General features: G+C 36.4%; 1 protein-coding gene across 1 annotated transcript; it reads right to left on the reverse strand.

Moving 5' to 3' along the window:
• Positions 1 to 9,055: 9,055 nt before the first annotated feature.
• On the reverse strand, positions 9,056 to 17,699 carry LOC311305037 (5-hydroxytryptamine receptor 3A-like; the record flags this gene model as incomplete). Its single annotated transcript, XM_084432485.1, has 5 exons — positions 9,056 to 9,328; positions 9,659 to 9,805; positions 10,550 to 10,760; positions 17,264 to 17,388; positions 17,540 to 17,699. The coding sequence occupies 5 exons, from the start codon at positions 17,697 to 17,699 to the stop codon at positions 9,225 to 9,227; spliced, it is 747 nt and encodes a 248-aa protein (XP_084288611.1). The 3' UTR covers positions 9,056 to 9,224.
• Positions 17,700 to 22,062: the final 4,363 nt, after the last annotated feature.

Below are 22,062 nucleotides of genomic sequence, written 5' to 3' on the forward strand. Positions count from 1 at the left end.
ATGACATTTGTTCATATTGCAACATGTACAGTCATACAGCCATTAAATACAGTCAAAAAGCCTTTTTTTCCCTTTTCATTTCACTGTAAATGATTATTTGTTGCTTTCAAAGTATATAGGCAAATAAAATAAAGTTATGCTCATTTGTTATACTATAACCACATAAAATCTTTTGGGTAATACTCTAACAACAGGAGACTGATGCATTACTTAATATTTTTGTGCAAATTATGTTTGTAAGTAAAGACCATCTTAATTCTTTCCCCTTTTGTTACACAAATGAACTTGCCAACATTCAGTTTAGTTTGATCCCGTTCTTTCTCGAGAGGATAATGCTTACATTGTCCTCTTGTGAAAGCCGTATTCAAACAAATTGTCTGATTTACCGTGGTTTAAGAATAACAATTAGGTTTCTTTGTTTGAACGCAGTCCACACTGTTACTGCACCTCTATTTCTGCAACAATAGAAGAAAATCAGTAAAGTTTTACATTGTGCTGTTCTCCCTCTTTCTTTTAAGGTTATTTTCTTCTCCAACCTCCAGAAAAAGTTGACACATATGTAACTTTATTTATTGACAATGACTTTTGATTCAAATTGATATGTATGAATTATGTTGTGATAATAACACAACATTTCTTTTTAATTATCTCTATGACCAAATAGACCTAGATTTATATAAGTTAAACTTTCATGGGTTCTACTGAAAAACCCTGTTTTAAGGATTGCAGTGTTTCCCAACCTTTTTTTCAGTCAAGGCACCCTTTGAAAATTTAAAAAAAATGTGTGGCACCCTACACAACACCCTAGTGTTGTCACGATACTACTTTGATACTATACCTTGAAATGTATCAATTTTCAATACCACTGGGAATAACTGCCGTATAGGCCTACTGTCATATAGATATTTTTTATATTATCAAAAAATGTTGTCCATGCATTTAAAATCTAGGAAATCATTCATTTCTTCTGAAGAGATCACTTTACATGATGACATATTTAATTAAGGCTTTTATTCATATATAAACATTGCTCAATTACCATTGCAAATCTCACCTAAGTGTTTTTATACTGGGATAATTTTGTTATAATTGCACAAGATAGCTTGTTTTTAATATATTTTATGTAATAATTTCACAGTTAATCTCCAAATTAATGTAGAAACAACATAAAGACAGTATATTTCAAATAATTGTTTAATGGCATCTTTTTATGAATGAAGTGTTATTTGATTCTGGGGCACGTTCAAGTTCAAAACGGTGCGCAACGTTTTGCTACGGTTTCCGGGTTGAACGTCATGTTTCCTGGAAACGGCGTGCACCGGTGTGCAACGGGGTTTGAGATACGTTTTCTCTTGTTTGGTGGGTGTGTCAGAACTGCAGTCCAATCAGCAGCAACATGTATATAAAGCACGCGGTCGGTATTAAAGTGAACTCGCACAATGGGTTCAAGGAAAGTAATTTACAAATGTGTTCGATACAGCTCGGTATACGCAAAAACTGAGGATATTAGAAGACATGTTTGTCGTAAGTTTTATTGTAAAAATATAGGATATCAACATGATGTAGTTGTTTATATTTTTAGCTTCATTGCAAGTGTATGACATTTGGTATAGAAATAAACAATGGTAATTAAGTGCTTTTCCTAAAAATGAGAAAGAAAATACAGGGTATTAAAACAGTATGACCTACAAATAAAGTCAGTATGTGAGGCTAAATAGATGTGTTTTAGTCTGAATTAGGTAAGATGTGTGCTTCCATTTCAGTTTCCACAAATCCCTTCACTCCATTGGGATGTTCTCTTTTGTTCTGGGCGGCAAGTGCAGTAACTGTAAAATCGGGCATATTTTGTAGTATTAAACACATATTTATAGGGTAGTAGAGTGGGGGAAAATATCCCCCCCCCCCTGTTTTTCCCAAAATAACCACTAAAAGTGTTCAAGATACATTTTTACTGTTGCAATGCACTACGTTGATAATATACAAATCTCTATGGAGAAGCTGACACCAGCGACACATTTGAAGAGAAGAGGATTACATGGTAAATGCTATAATTTTCAGATATTTGTAAACAAGTGTTTAAGAGAATATTGTTCTGCAGGATATCACAGTGATGTATGATAGATGAATAGTGAAGTTTGTAGTTTGAGATCATATGCTATTTATAAGGAATATAATTATATATTTTTTTAAAGTTTTTTTTTTTTTTAAAGTCATAGCTTGTGGGGTAAACCGCCCCCTACGCTGAGGGGTAAAACGCCCCCCTGGGGGCATAGTTTCTCTCTATCATAATTACTATAATAAAATATTTCTGTCTATCAAATCCTTTGTTTTATACGGAGCCCCCCTAGTCCCACTTTGTCAAAAAAATTCATTATAACTATCTCGTGGCCTCAAGATAGTAACTCGTGGCCCCAAGATAGTAACTCGTGGCCTCAAGATAGTAACTCGTGGCCTCAAGATAGTAACTCGTGGCCCCAAGATAGTAACTCGTGGCCTCAAGATAGTAACTCGTGGCCCCAAGATAGTAACTCGTGGCCTCAAGATAGTAACTCGTGGCCCCAAGATAGTAACTCGTGTTTTTGTGAAACGCTGGTCTAAAGCACACCAAGTACTGTACCAAACAAGTACTGTAAAAATGAATATGCTATATGTATTCACTAAAATTGTGGCAACAGATTACAAGCAATATTATTAATTAAATATAACGAATAAGAATTGAGTAAGAATGAATCAAATTAATCGAATTAAAATTCTAACAAAAATATCTGATCAACAGATTAATCGAATTAAGAACAGGCAAAATGTATTTCTGTCATTCGTCTACAGTTATTTTTGAGAAGGTTTAGAGGTTTAGATGTTGATTTTATGGAAAATGTTATCAGATGATCAGTGTTTCCTTTAGTTGGGCAGTTTATAAGTCTTTGCTTTTAATGTCAGTTTTAGTTTTTTTGACAGTGTTTGCTAAAGCACATCATTTGTTGCAAAATAAACCATGAACAGAAAACAATCAGATGAAAAAGTTTTAATTATCATAAAGAAAAAATTATTGACTAAACTCATAACTGATCAAAAGTATTTTTTTGATAATAATAAAGTTTCTTTAACAATATTTTGTCTGCACTGATTATTAGACAATCTTAATTTTCATTTTTAAATACACTTTTGGATTTTTTGTTTTTAAATATATAGACATCATGAACATACTTTATGGTAACATACTTTATGCCGCAGTGCATGCTGGGAGTCATGGGTTTTATACTATGGTGGCTCCCAGGATGCACTGCGGCATGAAGCACATTGTTGAGATTCATATGCTGATTCTTGATCATACTAACCTTCAAACATCATTCTAGTAACTTTAAAGAAATTAATGTTGAATTTTTTTAAATTGTTGAATTGAATGTTGAGTTTTTCAATCAAAATGAAGTTGAAAAAACATTATAGCTTTTAAAACACGTTCTTCTAACGTCAAGGAAACTGGATGTTTTTTACGTCTTCAGAACCAACACTGAATGTTTGGAGAACGTTCTTATAACAAAACTCTGTTAGCTGGGTTAATCCCTAAATTTACTCTCCTAATGCAATCCCTTGCAAAGCATGCTGGGAACTATAGATCCAGGGCTACGTTTCTCAAAAGCACTGTGAGCTCAGTTGATCGTAGAGACCATTGGTGGAAAAGAGTCTATGATCTGCTTAGTGCCCAGGGCAGTGTAGTTCCCAGCGTGCTTTGCAGGGGACTGCATTAGGAGAGTAAATTTAGGGATTGAATGTTATTTTATGTGTTTTTCAGTGTTGGTAGTTTATGTTGATGTTCAGTTGGACATTTGGTGGAGTTTCTGTTATTGAATGTTGTGGTCATTTTGCTGAAGAGTAGCTCTTGTGCTCAGACTGGGGGAACTCAGAGATTAACATTCATTACTGACTCGAGTCTTTACTTAGTAGTTCATTAAATACACTGACCATGATGTTGAATGACACTGTTGACCTAATTTAATTTGGAGTAAGCTAAATTAAGTTGTGTGTAAAAATGTCTTCAATAACACAAAGGTAATGAGTCTATTTCCATTAAGGTGGAAAATGATTTTCATCTTATAAAACAAAAAAGAAGTTACAAACTTAAGTAATTTGACTTATCTGGGAAATTAGGTTATATCTACGGACAGTTATGCTTCAGTAAAACTTTGTTTTTTCAGGTTGGTTTAATTCAATTATAAGCAGTAATCTTAAATCAAATACAGTGGTCAACATTTGAAGTTCATCAAAGTTGTCCTTAGACAAGAACGGGTATTGTTCAAAATTCACGTATAACTTTGATGAAAGGTTTTGATCCACTTCGAATGTTGACTACTGTATTTCATTTCAACAAACCCAATAATTGTAGACGTTACCACATCAAGAACAAGTTGAACTAACTAAACATTTATTTCAGAGGATAATGACAATATATGGGCTTTGAGACTATATGTGTGTGTTTGTGGCGTGCCAAACAGTGTTGTCATGATATCCATGATTTTCCTGAGATGAATGGGATTGTTCATTTACTCTCCAGGTATTTCTACACACACAGCTTTGAGCTTGTACTGCCATCTGCAGTCACGACAGGAGTCATTATAGAAATCAGCACTAACCAGACAGCATTCAACACTGAATTAACTATTAATCAGTATGTTCCTACTATTATACATTTATATATATTCACTTAGCTTAAAGGGGTGGTTGATTATGATTCTACTTTTCTAACTTTAGTTAGAGTGTAATGTTGCTGTTTGAGCATAAACAACATCTGCAAAGTTACAACGCTCAAAGTTCAAAGCAAAGGGAGATTTTTGCTTTTAAAGAAATCGCTTTTTAAGGACTACAACAAACGGCTGGTAGAGACTACACCACATTCCTCCCGGATTAGTGACATCGCCAACCCTAACATTTACATAAACCCCGCCCCCGGGAACACGATTTATAGATTATCAAGACAGAATATGCTAATCAATGACTAGAAGATAACTACTCACAAGCTACATAAATACATCAAATAACCATTCAGAAATGTCCTGTTGCTTCTACATGTTGTCACTTCTTCTTGAGTCTCTCCATCATTGTCTGACTCCGGTTTGAACATAAAAGGCTAAAAGTGTTTGAAATGTTCAGTGTGTATGTGTGAGTGTCAGCTGTTGTAGCTCCACCCCCTGTGCCGGGAGCAGCAGCTCATTTGCATTTAAAGGAACAGACACAAAACAGTGTGTTTTTGCTCACCCTCAAAAAGTGACAACTTTAACATGCTATATAAAAATATCTGTGGGGTATTTTGAGCTAAAACTTCTCACACACACTCTGGGGACATCAGAGACTTATTTTCCATCTTGTGAAAAGGGCATTATACCACCCCTTTAATTACTATGTACTTTTTGTTGAGTATCATATTTCGCACATCAAGCTTTTATATATCAATAAACTGTCAATAAATTGTTCCATTTCAAAGCGGGTTAATAATACAAACATCATATTTGTCTTTCTAAAGTTGGAGGGGGGTCCGAGGAGTAGGGCTGGGCAATATATCGCACGATATTGTTATGTGCCTCTCGTCAGTAAAGCCGATTCCTTGATTAGTAGTAAATCGCCATCACCTGCTTTCAGATGGAGCGGCATTTACTACAAAGAGCCGTAGTTAACTGACAAGCTGAGCCATATCGCATTAATATCGCGGACGTATCGCCAGCGATAATTAATGCGATATGGCTCAGCTTGTCAGTTAACTACGGCTCTTTGTACACAGCAAAAACTCCTGTTTTAAATTAACACTCCTGGGAGTGTATATGAGTCCACACTCAAGAGTGTTGAAGTTAATGAGATATTTAAGTGATTCATTTAGTGATGATTGAACATTATTGAAGACACCTGATGTTAACAAGCAGAATCACTGAAGGAGAAAATCTCAAATTGTAAGCCACCGTTATAGCGATCATTGTTCGCTTTAGTTGGGCTCTTGACCCTTAAATTATTAACTTTAAATTTTGCTTGTCTGCTGTTATTGATTTATAACAGTCAGATGAACAAATACAAAATGTGATCTGGTGGTGTAGGTTATATTATGACAATCATCATTTGAACTTGATCACTGAACTCATTAAGAGCCTTAATTACAAAGACAATTCAGATCATAATTTATTCAAACCGCAATGCATGATGGGAGCCATTAATGTGTTGTGATTGGTGGCAGCCACTGCAACATGCTTTATTATTGTCACCATTGTTGAGATTCACAGGCCGATTATTGATGTCTGTGTTTCTAAATAAATTTATTTGAAAGTATTTTGATCAGAACAATGTTTATTAACTTTTTTTGGATTATAAGAAAAATACTGATAATCATATGCTGCAGAATCACAGAGCTGCTGTTAACAAGTTAAACCAAACTAGCTCAATAAGTTCTAGTTTTCAGATCACAGCATGATTATGTCAAAACATAACCAACACCATCAGATCACACTTTTCTTTGTTCATTTAACTGTTATAAATCAATAACAGCAGACAAACAAAACTTAAAGAGAATGCATAAGGGTCAAGAGTCCAACTAAAGCAAACACTGATCGCCATAACGGTGGCTTACAATTTGTGATTTTCTCCTTCAGTGATTCTGCTTGTTAACATCAGGAGTCTTCAATAATGCTAAATCATCACTAAATTAATCACTTAATTATCTCATTAACTTTAACACTCTTGAGTGTGGACTCATATACACTCCCAGGAGTGTTAATTTAACACTGGAGTTTTTGCTGTGTAGTAAATGCTGCTCCATCTGAAAGCAGGTGAAGGCGATTTACTACTAATCAGGGAACCGGCTTTACTGAGGAGAGGCGCATATCAATGTCATGCGATATATCGCCCAGCCCTACTCAGAATGCATTGCACCATGAAGCATGTCACCATTGTTGAGATTCATATGCTGATTCTTGATGTCTGTGTGCGAGTAAACTGCACAGGAGTCCAAAATATGTAAATGGTGTGTTAAAAATCATTTGATGTTCTGATTAAATTCTATTATTCTCTTGCTGTAAAAATCACAACAATAAAACAAAATGAATGACATACTATCCGTATAAACCTCACACATAAGATCAGTGAGTTAAGCCACTACATGACGATGATTGCATTCTTATCATCAATCAGATAGCCCAGGTCAAACCCATTTGGGCCCCACATGGCTGTGCTGGCTGGGATGCATTACTTTACTAGACATTTTAAAAAAAGTAATCTGATTACGCAACTCACGTTACTTGTAATGCATTCCCAGCTAACAGACTTTTGTTATAAGAACGTTATCCAAATATTCAGTGTTGGTTCTGGGAACATAAAAAATGTCCAGATTTCTTGACGTTAGAGGAACGTGTTTTAGAAAGTATGATGTTCCTCAAACGTTCTTTCAACTTTTGATTTAAAATTCAATATTCTAGGAACGTTGATTTGTAACATTCCAAGAACATAAAAATGTCCAGTTTCCTTAATGTTACTAGAATGTTATTTAAAGGTTAGTGTGATGTTCCTGAAACATTCTTTCAATCATCTTTCGAAAGAGTAATAAGAACACAAACTACAACTTTCTTCAGCCACAGCCTTAGATGACCTGAAGATAAAATACATTAACTCTCTGAAGATCTGATTAAACAACTCCACAAACAGCATTACCAGCTTCACTTATTACTAACCAGACTGACTCTATTTCTTGAGGCAAAAAAGCCACATAATTATTTTTTGGGTTTTTGGTTATGTTTTGATAATGATAATCATTATGTTATGCTTTGTTCACTGTCCTCATCCAGTGTTTTATCCTTTATCATAAAAGTAATTAAAAAAAAAACATTCACATTATCATCACTGTGAAACTATACAGCAAATGATAAAACAGTGCTGAAAAATTGGTTACGAAGTCTTCATACTCATTATTTACAAAGTACATTTACAAAGTATCTGTGATTAAGGGCAGCACAAGTGTCTGATCCAGAAAGTCTTTCCTTCAGATCTGGTTTTTCTCATGATCCAAATAAGTGTGATTTACAGATGTTTCCTTTATGCTCATGATTTTTGGAAAAACACAAACTGTCTATGAGTTACTTTGCAATTACAAATGGAAATTACATTGAAATAAACATGAGTTTTAATTTAATGCATCCTGAGAGTGTTTATTTGGTCCAGAAACAGTATAAATTATATCTAAATGAGACCTTAACCTTGTACGAAGGGTCCATGAACGTCTATATCGGACGTGCAGAACGTGCCAAAAAGAGACGTCATAAAAACTTTCATTCTGGCTTCTCAGTGGACGTCTTTTCAACGTACGGCTTTTGTGACAAAGATGTTGAAAATACGTCTTTTGGGCATCATTTTGCTTAGTAATAAGTGAAGCTGGTAATGCTATTTGTGGAGTTGTTTAATCCTCCTCTGTTGAGATCTTGAGAGATTTAACCTCTTTTAATCTCAGTTGATTTCGGCTACGTTTGCACTAAGGCAGTGGTTGAAGAAAGTTGTAGTTCTTGTGTTTCTCTTTCCTTCAGTGATTCTGATGCTTGTTATCATAATCTTCAATAATGCTCAATCATCACTTAATTATATTTATATATATTTGTGGCCATCTCAGGTTAAACTTCATGACATTTACCTTTATTTAAGGAAGAAGGCCTGTTTTTTCAGTGGTCTGAATGTCTGTATTTTTAAGGAAAGTTAGCAGTTTTATATAAAACAAAAGTGAAATCATAGTTAAATATTACTGCATTTTCTCTGTAAAAATACATGTTTTTACAGTGTAGAATTATATAACTAGTTGCGTACTGACAGTTTACTGCTCAATGTAAACTTAAATGTATAATTTTATAAACTAAAAAAGTGGGCTAATTCTGTTCAGAGAATGATTGAAATAGTACACTTTTAGAAAATAATTGATAAGAATGTAAATGTGTTCCTTGAAATGCAACGTAAGTCGCTTTGGATAAAAGCGTCTGCCAAATGCAATAAATGTAAATGTATAAGAGTACTTGTAAGTGTCCAACGTAAAAACAATAAATCTCCTAGTTATATCCTTTAGTAATGATATAGTTAATGAAATTCCTCAAATAAATTTATAAATGAATATGTACAATCTACAATCTAAAGTTTTAAATACAATATAAAATCAAATTCTGTTTCATGGACATCACATACAGAAATGTTGTAGATCCAAAGATCCAAAAATCAAATCAGGAAAAATAATCATCATATTGTGTGTAGTTGTCACTTGTTTGGTAATCATCCATCAAATCTTCCTTATCCCAGAAAATCTTCTTGTTTTCTTTGCAAATCCCTGTATTTGTGAAAGCGACAACAATGAAGACGTAAATTATGTCAATGAATAAAAAAAAACAGAAACACATTTTGTCCAAGCGGTCAACAAAAGCCTCGTTGCTATTTGCCACTCGATCTTTTTGGTCAATGTTTTCCAAAAAGTTCACAATTTTTTGGAGGGAAGCCACCTCTGAAGCCAGATCACTGGACTTTGTTGTTGTAATCACACCAGCATCTGCTAATGGAGACCACACACATATATATGTATATATATATATATACTGTATATAAATGCATGAACAAACAAGCTATTTATTCTTTATGTTTTCTGTATTTAGTATTCTCTTACCTTCATCCTGACCGAGTTTGGCAGTTTTTTGGGGGGGTTTGATGTTCTTTGAAGGCAGGAATCTGTTATCTAATGTCAGACGTGTCAACACAATAGACATCACCATGCTCAACACCAGATTGACCAGACAGAAGCAGAAGTGATAATCTTAGGAGCAAAATCCAGAGCAAACAATAATTTACCTATCAGTGCATACTTGTAGATGAATAAAATATAAGCTGTACAGTATAATAAATTATGTAAAAATCAGTGTCACCTCAGCTAACCACTGGGGTACCTCAGGGTTCAGTGCTGGGGCCCCTTCACTTTTCAATATATACATGTAGCACATAAGACCTACACAGCAAAATCCCCCGTATTAAATTAACACTACTCAGTGTTTATATAATCCACACTCTCAGAGTGTTATAAGTAACACTGAAGCAGTGTTAAAGTTAATGAGATAATTAAGTGATTAATTGAGTGATGATTGAGCATTATTGAAGACACATGATGTTAACAAGCAGAATCACTGAAGGAGAATAATAATAATAAGTCACCATTATGGGGATCAGTATTCGCTTTAGTTGGGCTCTTGACCCTTACATTTTTAACTTTAGATTTAGTTTGGCTGCTGTAATTGAGTTATAACTGCCAGATGAACAAAGAGAAAATGTCGGTTTGTTGCGCTATACATGCTGACGTCGTGTTTTAGTCTTTGCTGCAGTTACCTGTGTATCCTTGGTAAAGTTTTGCTCTGTTCATTTAGTTGTTTATTCTAGGATAATTTAGAATTTGTAGTAACTTTAACCATCCTAAATGTGTCCTAGACAGCAATAAAATGTTATTTCTGTTGCCCAGGACTACACTAACAGGTGTGCAAGAGGCCTGTTGTTTTGTTCTTTCACTTACGGAGGATAGGACTACATCGTCCACCACTGCCTAGGTGATCATTGAGGATGAGGAGGAACATGGTGAAGCTCAGGACCAAGGTGACCTTAAGGTTGTTGCGTTCTCCTCCTTGAACTGGCAGAGCGAAGGTCACCAGGTCAGCCAACATTATTAACACACTGGGCAGGATCAGGGTCACAACAGCACTGAAAGGACTGATGGATAAAGAGACCTGTTAGCAGATGACAGGAGACAGAATATGTATCAGTTTAATATTTATGTCTTCACTACACAGATAAACACCTAACAATATTCTGTAAGAATGTGGTCCTTCTCTACTTTTTAGTAAATGGTAGTGCAGAGAACATTTTTAATTGTATATACATATGTATAATATTTGTTAATATATGTATAATATCTGAAAAAAAAGTATGGAATTTTGGACCGTTACTGTAGACTTATAAAAAATAAACATTCTTTTTTTTTACATCTATAGCCCTATTCGGACAGGACTAGTGATTTTAGTCCTGTCCGAATGTGCATCTCCATCATCATTACGGACAATGTCAGTAAAGATTATGCTGACTTTTACCATCAGTAAAAATGTCAGGAAAAATTACCTCAGGTAATAGTAATCCCGTGCGAACAGACCCGCTTTAAACATGTTCATAAATATTTTGTCATTTCCTGTTTTAAAGTAGTTTTCCGCGGTTTTTCAAGTATGGATGCGCTTGTAAAAGCATTCAGTTGCGCTCTAGATGCTGGGACAAACTCAAGTGTTTTCCACACACCATTCAGATCAGAAAGAAGATCGAAAGCACTTGTTAGAGGCACAAAAAATCTTTTAGCGTTAGGTAAGTGCCTTTTACCAACACAAACCAATCTGAAGTTAATTAATACATCGTTTGACTAGATATAACTGTTATATAAATATAAGTTATATGTGTTTGTGCATGTGATATCAGGAAGCAACGTAATATACACATGAAGACAGTAGGGTGACGGCGATGCGCAAATCGAGTTACTCTCCCACTTCTGCTAGTTTTACTGAGGTATCCCGTGGGAATTGGCCATTAATATTACAGAAGTCCTGTGGTAAAATTACATTACTCGATCTACCCTTCTGTCCGAATAGGGTTTTTGGTTCCATGAAGAATCTTTAACATCCGTGGAATCTTTTAATTTCACAAAAGGGTCTTCATAGTGGAAAAGGTTCTTCTGATTATAAAAACGTTCTTCATAATAATGAAGAAAACAAGGTTATTTTAAAGGTGCTCTAAGCAATGTCACGCGTTTTTTAGGCAGAAACATTTGTCTCATACAGCACACATCTCCTCATTATCCGCTAGCTGCCTGTCCCCTGAACACACTGTAAAGAAACGCAGTCCCTGCAGACACCACAGGCTCCACAAACGGCAAGAAAAACAAACTGGCCCAGCCTGGACCACGAAACATAACAAACAGTGTTCCAGCCAATAACCGAGAAGGTTATAAGGGGAGGGGGGGGGGGGGAGCATGGGAGAGATGTCCTAGACAACAACAACGACTAACGTTAGAATTATATTCTCTTGAATTTTGATGGCCGACACACAACCAAAGAGACGATGTTTCGATGAACAAACAGCAAAGGAGAAGGATCGCGCGAAGTCCCGAATTTACATCGGAAAAGCCTGTTTCAGGAAGCACGGAAGGGAGGGGCAGGGGACGGGATGAGGAGGAGGGAGGGTCGAGCTAGCCTCCATTTTGTTTGACAATAATTCGAATGTCAACAAGAAGTGACGTCACACAACATCGCTTAGAGCACCTTTAAGATCCCTCTCAGTGGTATGATGGTTGAGAAAAGTAACAATCCAAACTTCTGTAATCTTGTATTCTGTACATACACAGAATGTTAAAGCGCCTTTATTATGCCTTTTTATGGTTTTACCAACAGTTTTTTTTCCCTTCTGGAGCAAGAGGACAGCTCCCTCAAGGACCACATCAGGGATTTTTAGATCTGGTGTGCCAGACCCACTTTCCAGACCATTCTCTTTGTGTCTTTTATTACACAAGTCTCAATAAATCAGTAAAGTTAGTTAGCCTGCCCATGGAAGGTCTTCGAGGGACACATTTGCTGATACCATGGTGAGGGTATTCACTGTCTGTGTGGCCGAAGAGGAGGAACCCGATGGCCTTTATTATTACCATTCATGCATTATTTAGTTGTTTATGAAACGCCATCGCTACTGTTTGTATTACTGCATATCAAGTGCTGAGGAAGATCTGGAGATGAAATTTAGATATGGTAATGGGTGGTTGGTTTCAGATAGGCGCTGAAAGTGGTAGACCAATCACAACAGAGACTGGGTCATCTGACCAATTAGAAGAGAGTAGACCAACCACAATAAACTGGGTCATCTGACCAATTAGATTAGATTAGACCAATCACAACAGACTGGGCAATCTGATCAATCAGAGCAGAGTAGACCAATCACAACAAACTGGGCCATCTGACCAATCAGAGCAGAGTAGACCAATCACGACAGACTGGGCCATCTGACCAATCAGAACAGAGTAGACCAATCACAACAAACTGGGCCATCTGACCAATCAGAACAGAGTAGACCAATCACAACAAACTGGGCCATCTGACCAATCAGAGCAGAGTAGACCAATCACAACAAACTGGGCCATCTGACCAATCAGAGCAGAGTAGACCAATCACAACAAACTGGGCCATCTGACCAATCAGAGCAGAGTAGACCAATCACAACAAACTGGGCCATCTGATCAATTAGATTAGAATAGACCAATCACAACAGACTGGGCCATCTGACCAATTAGATTAGATTAGACCAATCACAACAGACTGGGCCATCTGACCAATCAGAGCAGAGTAGACCAATCACAACAAACTGGGCCATCTGACCAATCAGAGCAGAGTAGACCAATCACAACAAACTGGGCCATCTGACCAATTAGATTAGACTAGACCAATCACAACAGACTGGGCAATCTGACCAATCAGAGCAGAGTAGACCAATCACAGCAAACTGGGCCATCTGACCAATCAGAGCAGAGTAGACCAATCACAACAAACTGGGCCATCTGACCAATTAGATTAGACTAGACCAATCACAACAGACTGGGCCATCTGACCAATCAGAACAGAGTAGACCAATCACAACAAACTGGGCCATCTGACCAATCAGAGCAGAGTAGACCAATCACAACAAACTGGGCCATCTGATCAATTAGATTAGAATAGACCAATCACAACAGACTGGGCCATCTGACCAATTAGATTAGATTAGACCAATCACAACAGACTGGGCCATCTGACCAATCAGAGCAGAGTAGACCAATCACAACAAACTGGGCCATCTGACCAATCAGAGTAGAGTAGACCAATCACAACAAACTGGGCCATCTGACCAATTAGATTAGACTAGACCAATCACAACAGACTGGGCAATCTGACCAATCAGAGCAGAGTAGACCAATCACAACAAACTGGGCCATCTGACCAATCAGAGCAGAGTAGACCAATCAAAACAAACTGGGCCATCTGACCAATTAGATTAGACTAGACCAATCACAACAGACTGGGCCATCTGACCAATCAGAACAGAGTAGACCAATCACAACAAACTGGGCCATCTGACCAATCAGAACAGAGTAGACCAATCACAACAAACTGGGCCATCTGACCAATTAGATTAGATTAGACCAATCACAACAGACTGGGCCATCTGACCAATCAGAGCAGAGTAGACCAATCACAACAAACTGGGCCATCTGACCAATCAGAGCAGAGTAGACCAATCACAACAAACTGGGCCATCTGACCAATTAGATTAGACTAGACCAATCACAACAGACTGGGCAATCTGACCAATCAGAGCAGAGTAGACCAATCACAGCAAACTGGGCCATCTGACCAATCAGAGCAGAGTAGACCAATCACAACAAACTGGGCCATCTGACCAATTAGATTAGACTAGACCAATCACAACAGACTGGGCCATCTGACCAATCAGCACAGATAAGACCAATCACAACAAACTGGGCCATCTGACCAATCAGAATAGAGTAGACCAATCACAACAAACTGGGCAATCTGACCAATCAGAACAGAGTAGACCAATCACAACAAACTGGGCCATCTGACCAATCAGAGCAGAGTAGACCAATCACAACAGACTGGGCCATCTGACCAATCAGAGCAGAGTAGACCAATCACAACAAACTGGGCCATCTGACCAATTAGATTAGACTAGACCAATCACAACAGACTGGGCCATCTGACCAATCAGAGCAGAGTAGACCAATCACAACAAACTGGGCCATCTGACCAATTAGATTAGACTAGACCAATCACAACAGACTGGGCCATCTGACCAATCAGAACAGAGTAGACCAATCACAACAAACTGGGCCATCTGACCAATTAGATTAGACTAGACCAATCACAACAGACTGGGTCATCTGACCAATCAGAGCAGAGTAGACCAATCACAACAGACTGGGCCATCAGACCAATCAGAGCAGAGTAGACCAATCACAACAAACTGGACCATCTGACCAATCAGAGCAGAGTAGACCAATCACAACAAACTGGGCCATCTGACCAATCAGAACAGAGTAGACCAATCACAACAAACTGGACCATCTGACCAATCAGAGCAGAGTAGACCAATCACAACAAACTGGGCCATCTGACCAATCAGAACAGAGTAGACCAATCACAACAAACTGGACCATCTGACCAATCAGAGCAGAGTAGACCAATCACAACAGACTGGGCCATCTGACCAATCAGAACAGAGTAGACCAATCACAACAGACTGGGCCATCTGACCAATCAGAGCAGAGTAGACCAATCACAACAGACTGGGCCATCTGACCAATCAGAGCAGAGTAGACCAATCACAACAGAGACAGATGTCTTCTTTTCTCTTCAGTTGATTTCATCTAAGGCTGTGTCTGATATCAGTTGTAGTTCTTGTGTTTTTTGCTCGTCTCTTTTTCGGTTCTCTTCTTTCTTTCAGTGATTCTGCTTGTTAACAGGCTTATTAAGGCTGAGATGACTCCATATTTAATATACACAGATTTTGTGGCAATGGCCTGCTTGTGGCCCAGATCTAGCAAACAGGAGTGAGCCACCCAAGGGCCGTCATTCCACTCTGCCTTGAAGGCCAGATCATCTTTCCATATGTGTGCCAGATGTGTGCCGGATCTGGGCCGTCACAATCTTGCTATGTGGGAACTTCTTAAGTCATAATAGTAACCTTCTACAACAAGACCAAGCTCTGAGAGAGTACACAGCAAAAAGTCCAGTGTTAAATTAACTCTCCTGGGAGTTTATATGGCTCCAGAGTCAGTGTTAAAATATGAGTGTTAAATTAACACTCAAGAGTGTTAAAGTTAATGAGCTCATTAAGTGATTAATTTAGTGATGATTGAGCATTATTGAAGACACCTGATGTTAGCAAGCAGAATCACCAAAGGAGAAAATCAAATTTTTTAAGACACCGTTATGGAGATCAGTGTTTGCTTTAGTTGGGCTCTTGACCCTTAAACTGTAAACATTAGATTGTCTTTGGTTGTTGTATCTAAGTTATAACTGCCAGATAAACAAAGAGAAAGTTGATCAGGTTTTGTTGGTTATGTTTTGACATAATCATAGTTTCACCTGAATCACTGATCTCATTTAGAGTCTAATCTCTGACTTAAATGTATATTGTTGATTACAGCATCACTGTGATTCTACAGCATACAATCTTTTTTTTCTAACTAGTCTAAAGGATTTCTTAAAAGTTGTTCTGATAAAACAAAATCTTTCTTTTAGGCACATACAGACATCAAGAATCAGTGTATGAATCTCAACTATGGTGACAAACAGAATATTCAATTAGGAAAGGAAATTAGTAAGACAATTCAGATCATAATTTATTCATACCGCAATGCATGATGGGAGCCATGAATGAGTTTTGATTGGTGGCACCCAGAATGCACTGCAACATGCTTTATTATTGTCACCATTGTTGAGATTGACAGGCTGATTATTGATGTCAGTATGTCTAAATAAAGTAATTTTCTAAGTATTTTTATAATAACAATTTTTAAGAAATATTTTGGATTATATTGATAATGATAAAAATCATTTGCTGTAGAATCACAGGCTGCTGTAATCAACAAGGTAAATCTGACTCTCTAAATGAGAGTTGATATTCAGGTCAAATTATGATTATCAAATCATAACCAACACCACCTGATCACCTTTTATCTTGTTGATCTGAGAGTTATAACTCAGATACAACAGCCAAACAACATTTAAAGTTAATGCTTTAAGGGTCAAGAGCCCAACTAAAGCAAACACTGATCACCATAACGGTGTCTTAAAAAATTAGATTTTCTCCTTTGGTGATTCTGCTTGCTAACATCAGGTGTCTTCAATATTGGTCAATTATCACTTAATGAATCACTTAATGAGCTCATTACCTTTAACACTCTTGAGTGTTAATTTAACACTCATATTTTAACACTGACTCTGGAGCCATATAAACTCCCAGGAGAGTTAATTTAACACTGGACTTTTTGCTGTGTACAGTATCATCATGATCTTCTATATATACCTGTAAAACACTCTACCTGATTTAGGTTGCTTTATAATCATTTTAACCTGGGACTAGCTTAAGCCTTGTCTGTGAAACTGGTGTTAAAAGTAAGAATCAAAATGAAGTCTATAGTTACCGAGAGATAGCTGCGGTTTTGAGACTCTTGATCTTGTGTTATTTTTACATCCACAGTTCTCCACTCTCCTTGAATGCTTTTGACCACAGATATGTTATTAGCGGGACTGATAGAAATCCCACAACCTAGAACAACACAAACCAAAGAACATTTAACTGTTTAGCAGTTATTTAGATATCTTTTCCTATGTTGCCAAAATTAATCATTTATTCTGGAAGAATGGTTAATAACAAATGATCAACTTCTGTGTACTGTTCACTTAAAATGTCATCTTACCTCTTTGGCTCCATCCATTGATGGCCACACGACAATCGTCATTCACAAAGGGGTAGTTGAAAAGGTTGATATCATCACAGCCCACTGTTATGAACAAGATAAGGGCATAGTCCACATTTCCATTCCTTGACACCAGTACATCATTAGTGTACGGCTTCATGGTAACATCTATCCTGAATTCATAAAGAGAGAGAACATGTCATCCAGCTGAACCATTCATGAGTCCCACTAAAGGGAGCCATCCAGTGAAGATTTTCATTAATCCAGCTGTCTTATATTGTCATGTTTAGCTTCAACTGTCCACATGTCCTTTAGGTCATCATTATGGTGATCAGTGTCTGCTTTAGTTGGGCTCTTGACCCTTACATTTTTTACTTTAGATTTAGTTTGGCTGCTGTAATTCAGTTATAACAGCCAGATGAATAAAGAGAAAAAGTGATCTGATGGTGCTGTTTGTGTTTTAATAATCATTTTTGACCTGAATCACTGAACTCATTTTTGAGTCTAATCTCTGAGTTAGGTTTACTTTATTGATTATAACAGCACTGTTCTTGCATAGCATAATATATTTTTAACATTTTCAGTGTAATCCAATGGATTTCTTGAAGTTGTTCTGAAACCAAAAGTTTTGTTTTCATTTACACACATAGACATCAAGAATCAGCCTGTGAATCTCAACAATGGTGACAATTATAAAGCATGTTGCAGTGCATTCTGGGTACCACCAATCAGATTATTTCTGCTGTTTTTATGTGACTTTTTAGTCGCTTGTTTTCTAATGTTCAGAGTTGATTAGTGATGTTACGTTCGTGAACGAATCGTTCTTTTTGAACGAATCCTTTAGGTGAACGAATCGTTCTCGTTCACGTAATCAATTGACTCATATTTCTCGTTCACTGAAATCCCTCCCTCCACAGCAGCGCGGCGCTATTAGCAGCGCATGCGCAGCTCAGTGAACCGGTGTTTTCAACCTGTCAAAGAATGAACCTCGAGCCAATAGCCTTCGAGTATGAGATGTGACGGAGCATGTGATTTGTTGGATGTAGTGAACGAATACGCCCTTCACTGACTGACCGAGTTGCTTTTGAGTCTGAACCATAGGTCTGAACGAGAGAGAGATCTTATCGTTTGTGTACGAGTTGAACGAACTGGTATGTCGTTCATGAACGAAAATAACCAGTTGTTTGAACGATAATGATGGTGAACCGATAGAGCTAGGTTTGTGTAGTTAGCATGTTTGCATCAAATAATCAAATTTACACTTTACCATTGTAATGAAAACAGGTTAATAACGCAATATATTGGTTAAATATAACAAAGACAAATTAACATCGTCATTTTTTACTTGGTTTGAGTTAAGGGGGGCGCACTTGACTGTTTACTTGATTTAAATTTACACTTCTCGTTACCTGCTTTTCTTATATTTTGGTTGTGTGTTTTAGTCTTAGTTTTGTGGTATTTTGCACTTTGAACAATTTACTTGACTACTTGTGTTCATTTTGTATTATCAAAATGAATTCATTACGTTTTATTCATGTATGCACTTCTCTAAAAACTAAAACAAACCAAAAAAATATGACAGTATTATAGGTCTCATAACGTCAGCAAATAGCATTTCAGTTCGGGCTGTGAAGGGGCATGTATTTGGTTGGATCTACTGAACGAATTTGCCTATCACTGCTGAGATCGCTCTGTTTTGAGTCTGAACGAGAGGGAGAGATCTCGTTCGTGAACGAATTGAACTGGTACTTTCGTTCGTGAATGAGAGTACTGGGTAGATCGGTCATTTAGCATTTGATTTAATCTCATTCAAAGCGCAGTTATAGGTGTGCACATATAATTGTTTATATTCATATTCAACATACAGAACATCAACGTTTAATATAATCCCAGATTTATGAATGTGTCTGACTAAATAATTAAAATGTTAATATTATGCAAGAAAACCTTGGTTTGGTCATCTGAACCACTTATTTAGACTTATGTTATTAATTTAGTAAATAAGGCACACATTTTAACAAAGCCAAATCACTTTTTTTTGTAACAAGTAAATACGTTCATTAAAACATAACATAAAATACACTCTTTTTCGCCACCTGCTGCAGTATATATCTAATATGAAGAAATTATCACTGAACGAATCAGTGAACGAGTCTGAATGAATCATTTTGGTGAACGAACTGAAAATGAACGAGTCTCTGAAAAGAATCAAACTTTCCACCACTAGTTGATCTGTTATCTGAATATGCTGTTTATCACTATTGCTGAGATTCATACGCTGAATCTTGATCTCTGCGTGTGCATAAATTAAATAATTGTGTGTTTTTTTGTATCTAAAATAACTTTAAAAATCCTTTGGATTACATTGAAAAGAATGCTAAAATTATTATACTGTACACGAACAGTGCTGCTCTAATCAATAAAGTAAACCTAACTCAGAGATCAGCCTCTAAATGAGTTCAGTGATTCAGGTCAATATAATTATTATGTTAAAACACAACCAACACCATCAGATCACATTTTCTCTTTGTTCATCTGGCAGTTATAACTCAATTACATCAGCCAAACTAAATCTAAAGTTAAAGATGTAAGGGTCAAGAGCCCAACTAAAGCAAACACTGATCACCATAATGGTGACTTCAAATGTTAGATTTTTCTCCTTCAGTGGTTCTGCTTGTTAACATCAGGTGTCTTCAATAATGCTCAATCATCACTCAATTAATCACTTAATTATCTCATTAACTTTAACACTGCTTTCAGTGTTACTTATAACACTATGAGAGTGTGGATTATATAAACACTGAGCAGTGTTAATTTAACACTAAGGATGAAGGCATACAATGCAGTGAGGACAGTGTTGTGATTAAGTAATCTTTAATTAGTTCACCCAAAAGTGAAAACTCATTATCATCATGTTGTTCCAAACCTATATGACTTTCTTTATACTGTGGAACACAAAAGAAAATGTTTTGAAAAATGACCAAACCAACACTGTACCAGTAGTTGTATTTTACATGAGATTTTTTTTTTTTTTTTTTTTTTTGCCAAAAAAATTCATAAGATGCTTACAGGTTTGAAACGACATTATAAACTATACAGTCGAACTATACCCTCAGTTTTGCAGTTTGTATTCACAGATAAATAAAAAAAAAAAAAAAAAAAAAATCCAACATATCTGTTGTTGTTTTGTCTGTTTCAGAGATACTAAACAGAAAAAAGCATGCCATGCCACAAAAAAATCTGTTCTGAGGTAACTTACGCATTGTCCAAAACTAACACAGGAGTCCAGATTTTGTCAACTGGTAACAAAACGGCTGAAGCATTAGATGTATTTCCTCTCCACCTTAGTTCATTATCAGTCCACATCTATTGAAAGAAAATATACTTCTAAAAAGACTTTCACTGAGGTAACATTTTCCCATTGTAAAATAAAATCATTGCAAACATTTGTTAGAAGGTCAGGATTGCAGCTTTATGAGTTTTTTGGGAATGTACACAGCAAAATCCCCAGTGTTAAATTAACACTCCTCAGTGTTTATATGTGTCCACACTACAGGGTGTTAAAATTAACACTGAAGCAGTGTTGAAGTTAATGAGATAATTAAGTTAACACTGAAGCAGTGTTGAAGTTAATGAGATAATTAAGTGATTAATTAAGTGATGATTGGCCATTAGTGGTGACACCTGATGTTAATAAGCAGAATCACTGAAGGAAAGAGAAAAAACAATAACACAAAAAAGAGAAACACAAAAACTACAACTGACTTCGAGTCATTACACATTGTTGCACTTATTATTACCAGTTTTACCACTTTATTTCTGTCATACATCGACAAAAGTTCTTGAGATTCAACAGAAGTTTAGACGGTAATATTTTATGGAAATTTTCTTTTCAAGTTACCATTATGGTGGTCAGTGTTTGCTTTAGTTGGGCTCTTGACACTTTTCATTTTTTAATATTAGTTTTTCTCTGGTTGCTACAACTCTGTGTTTATAAAGCACATTTGTTCCTGCAAGAGAAAACATGACCTGCTCACAATATGTTTTGATGATAAAAACATTATCATGTAGTATCCTGATTCACTGATGTAATTCAGAGTCTAAATTTTTGACTATATGCTTGATGTCTTGTTTTAGTATTGGTGATTGTAGCTCTGAGATTCTACAGTTTGAGATCCAACAGCAATATGAAAAATTTTGAAAATACTTTGAGCAAAGAAGTTATTGTGTTTAAACACACAGACATCAATAATCAGCATATGAATCTCAACAATGGTGACAATAAACAAACTAGTGACGAACAGATCAACTCTGAACACCACAGAACAAAACAATAGCAAAATAAAAGCCAACAGAAAAAACAATGAAAATTACAGGACAATTCAGCTGCATAATTTATTCATGCTGCAATGCATGATGTCAGCCATTGATGCGTTCTGATTGGTGGCTCCCATCATGCATTGCAACATTAAGCATTTGTTTGATTGTCACCATTGTTGAGATTCATATGTAGAATCTTGATG

Source organism: Rutilus rutilus, assembly GCF_951802725.1.
Source record: "Rutilus rutilus genome assembly, chromosome: 1".
NCBI lineage: Eukaryota > Metazoa > Chordata > Actinopteri > Cypriniformes > Leuciscidae > Rutilus > Rutilus rutilus.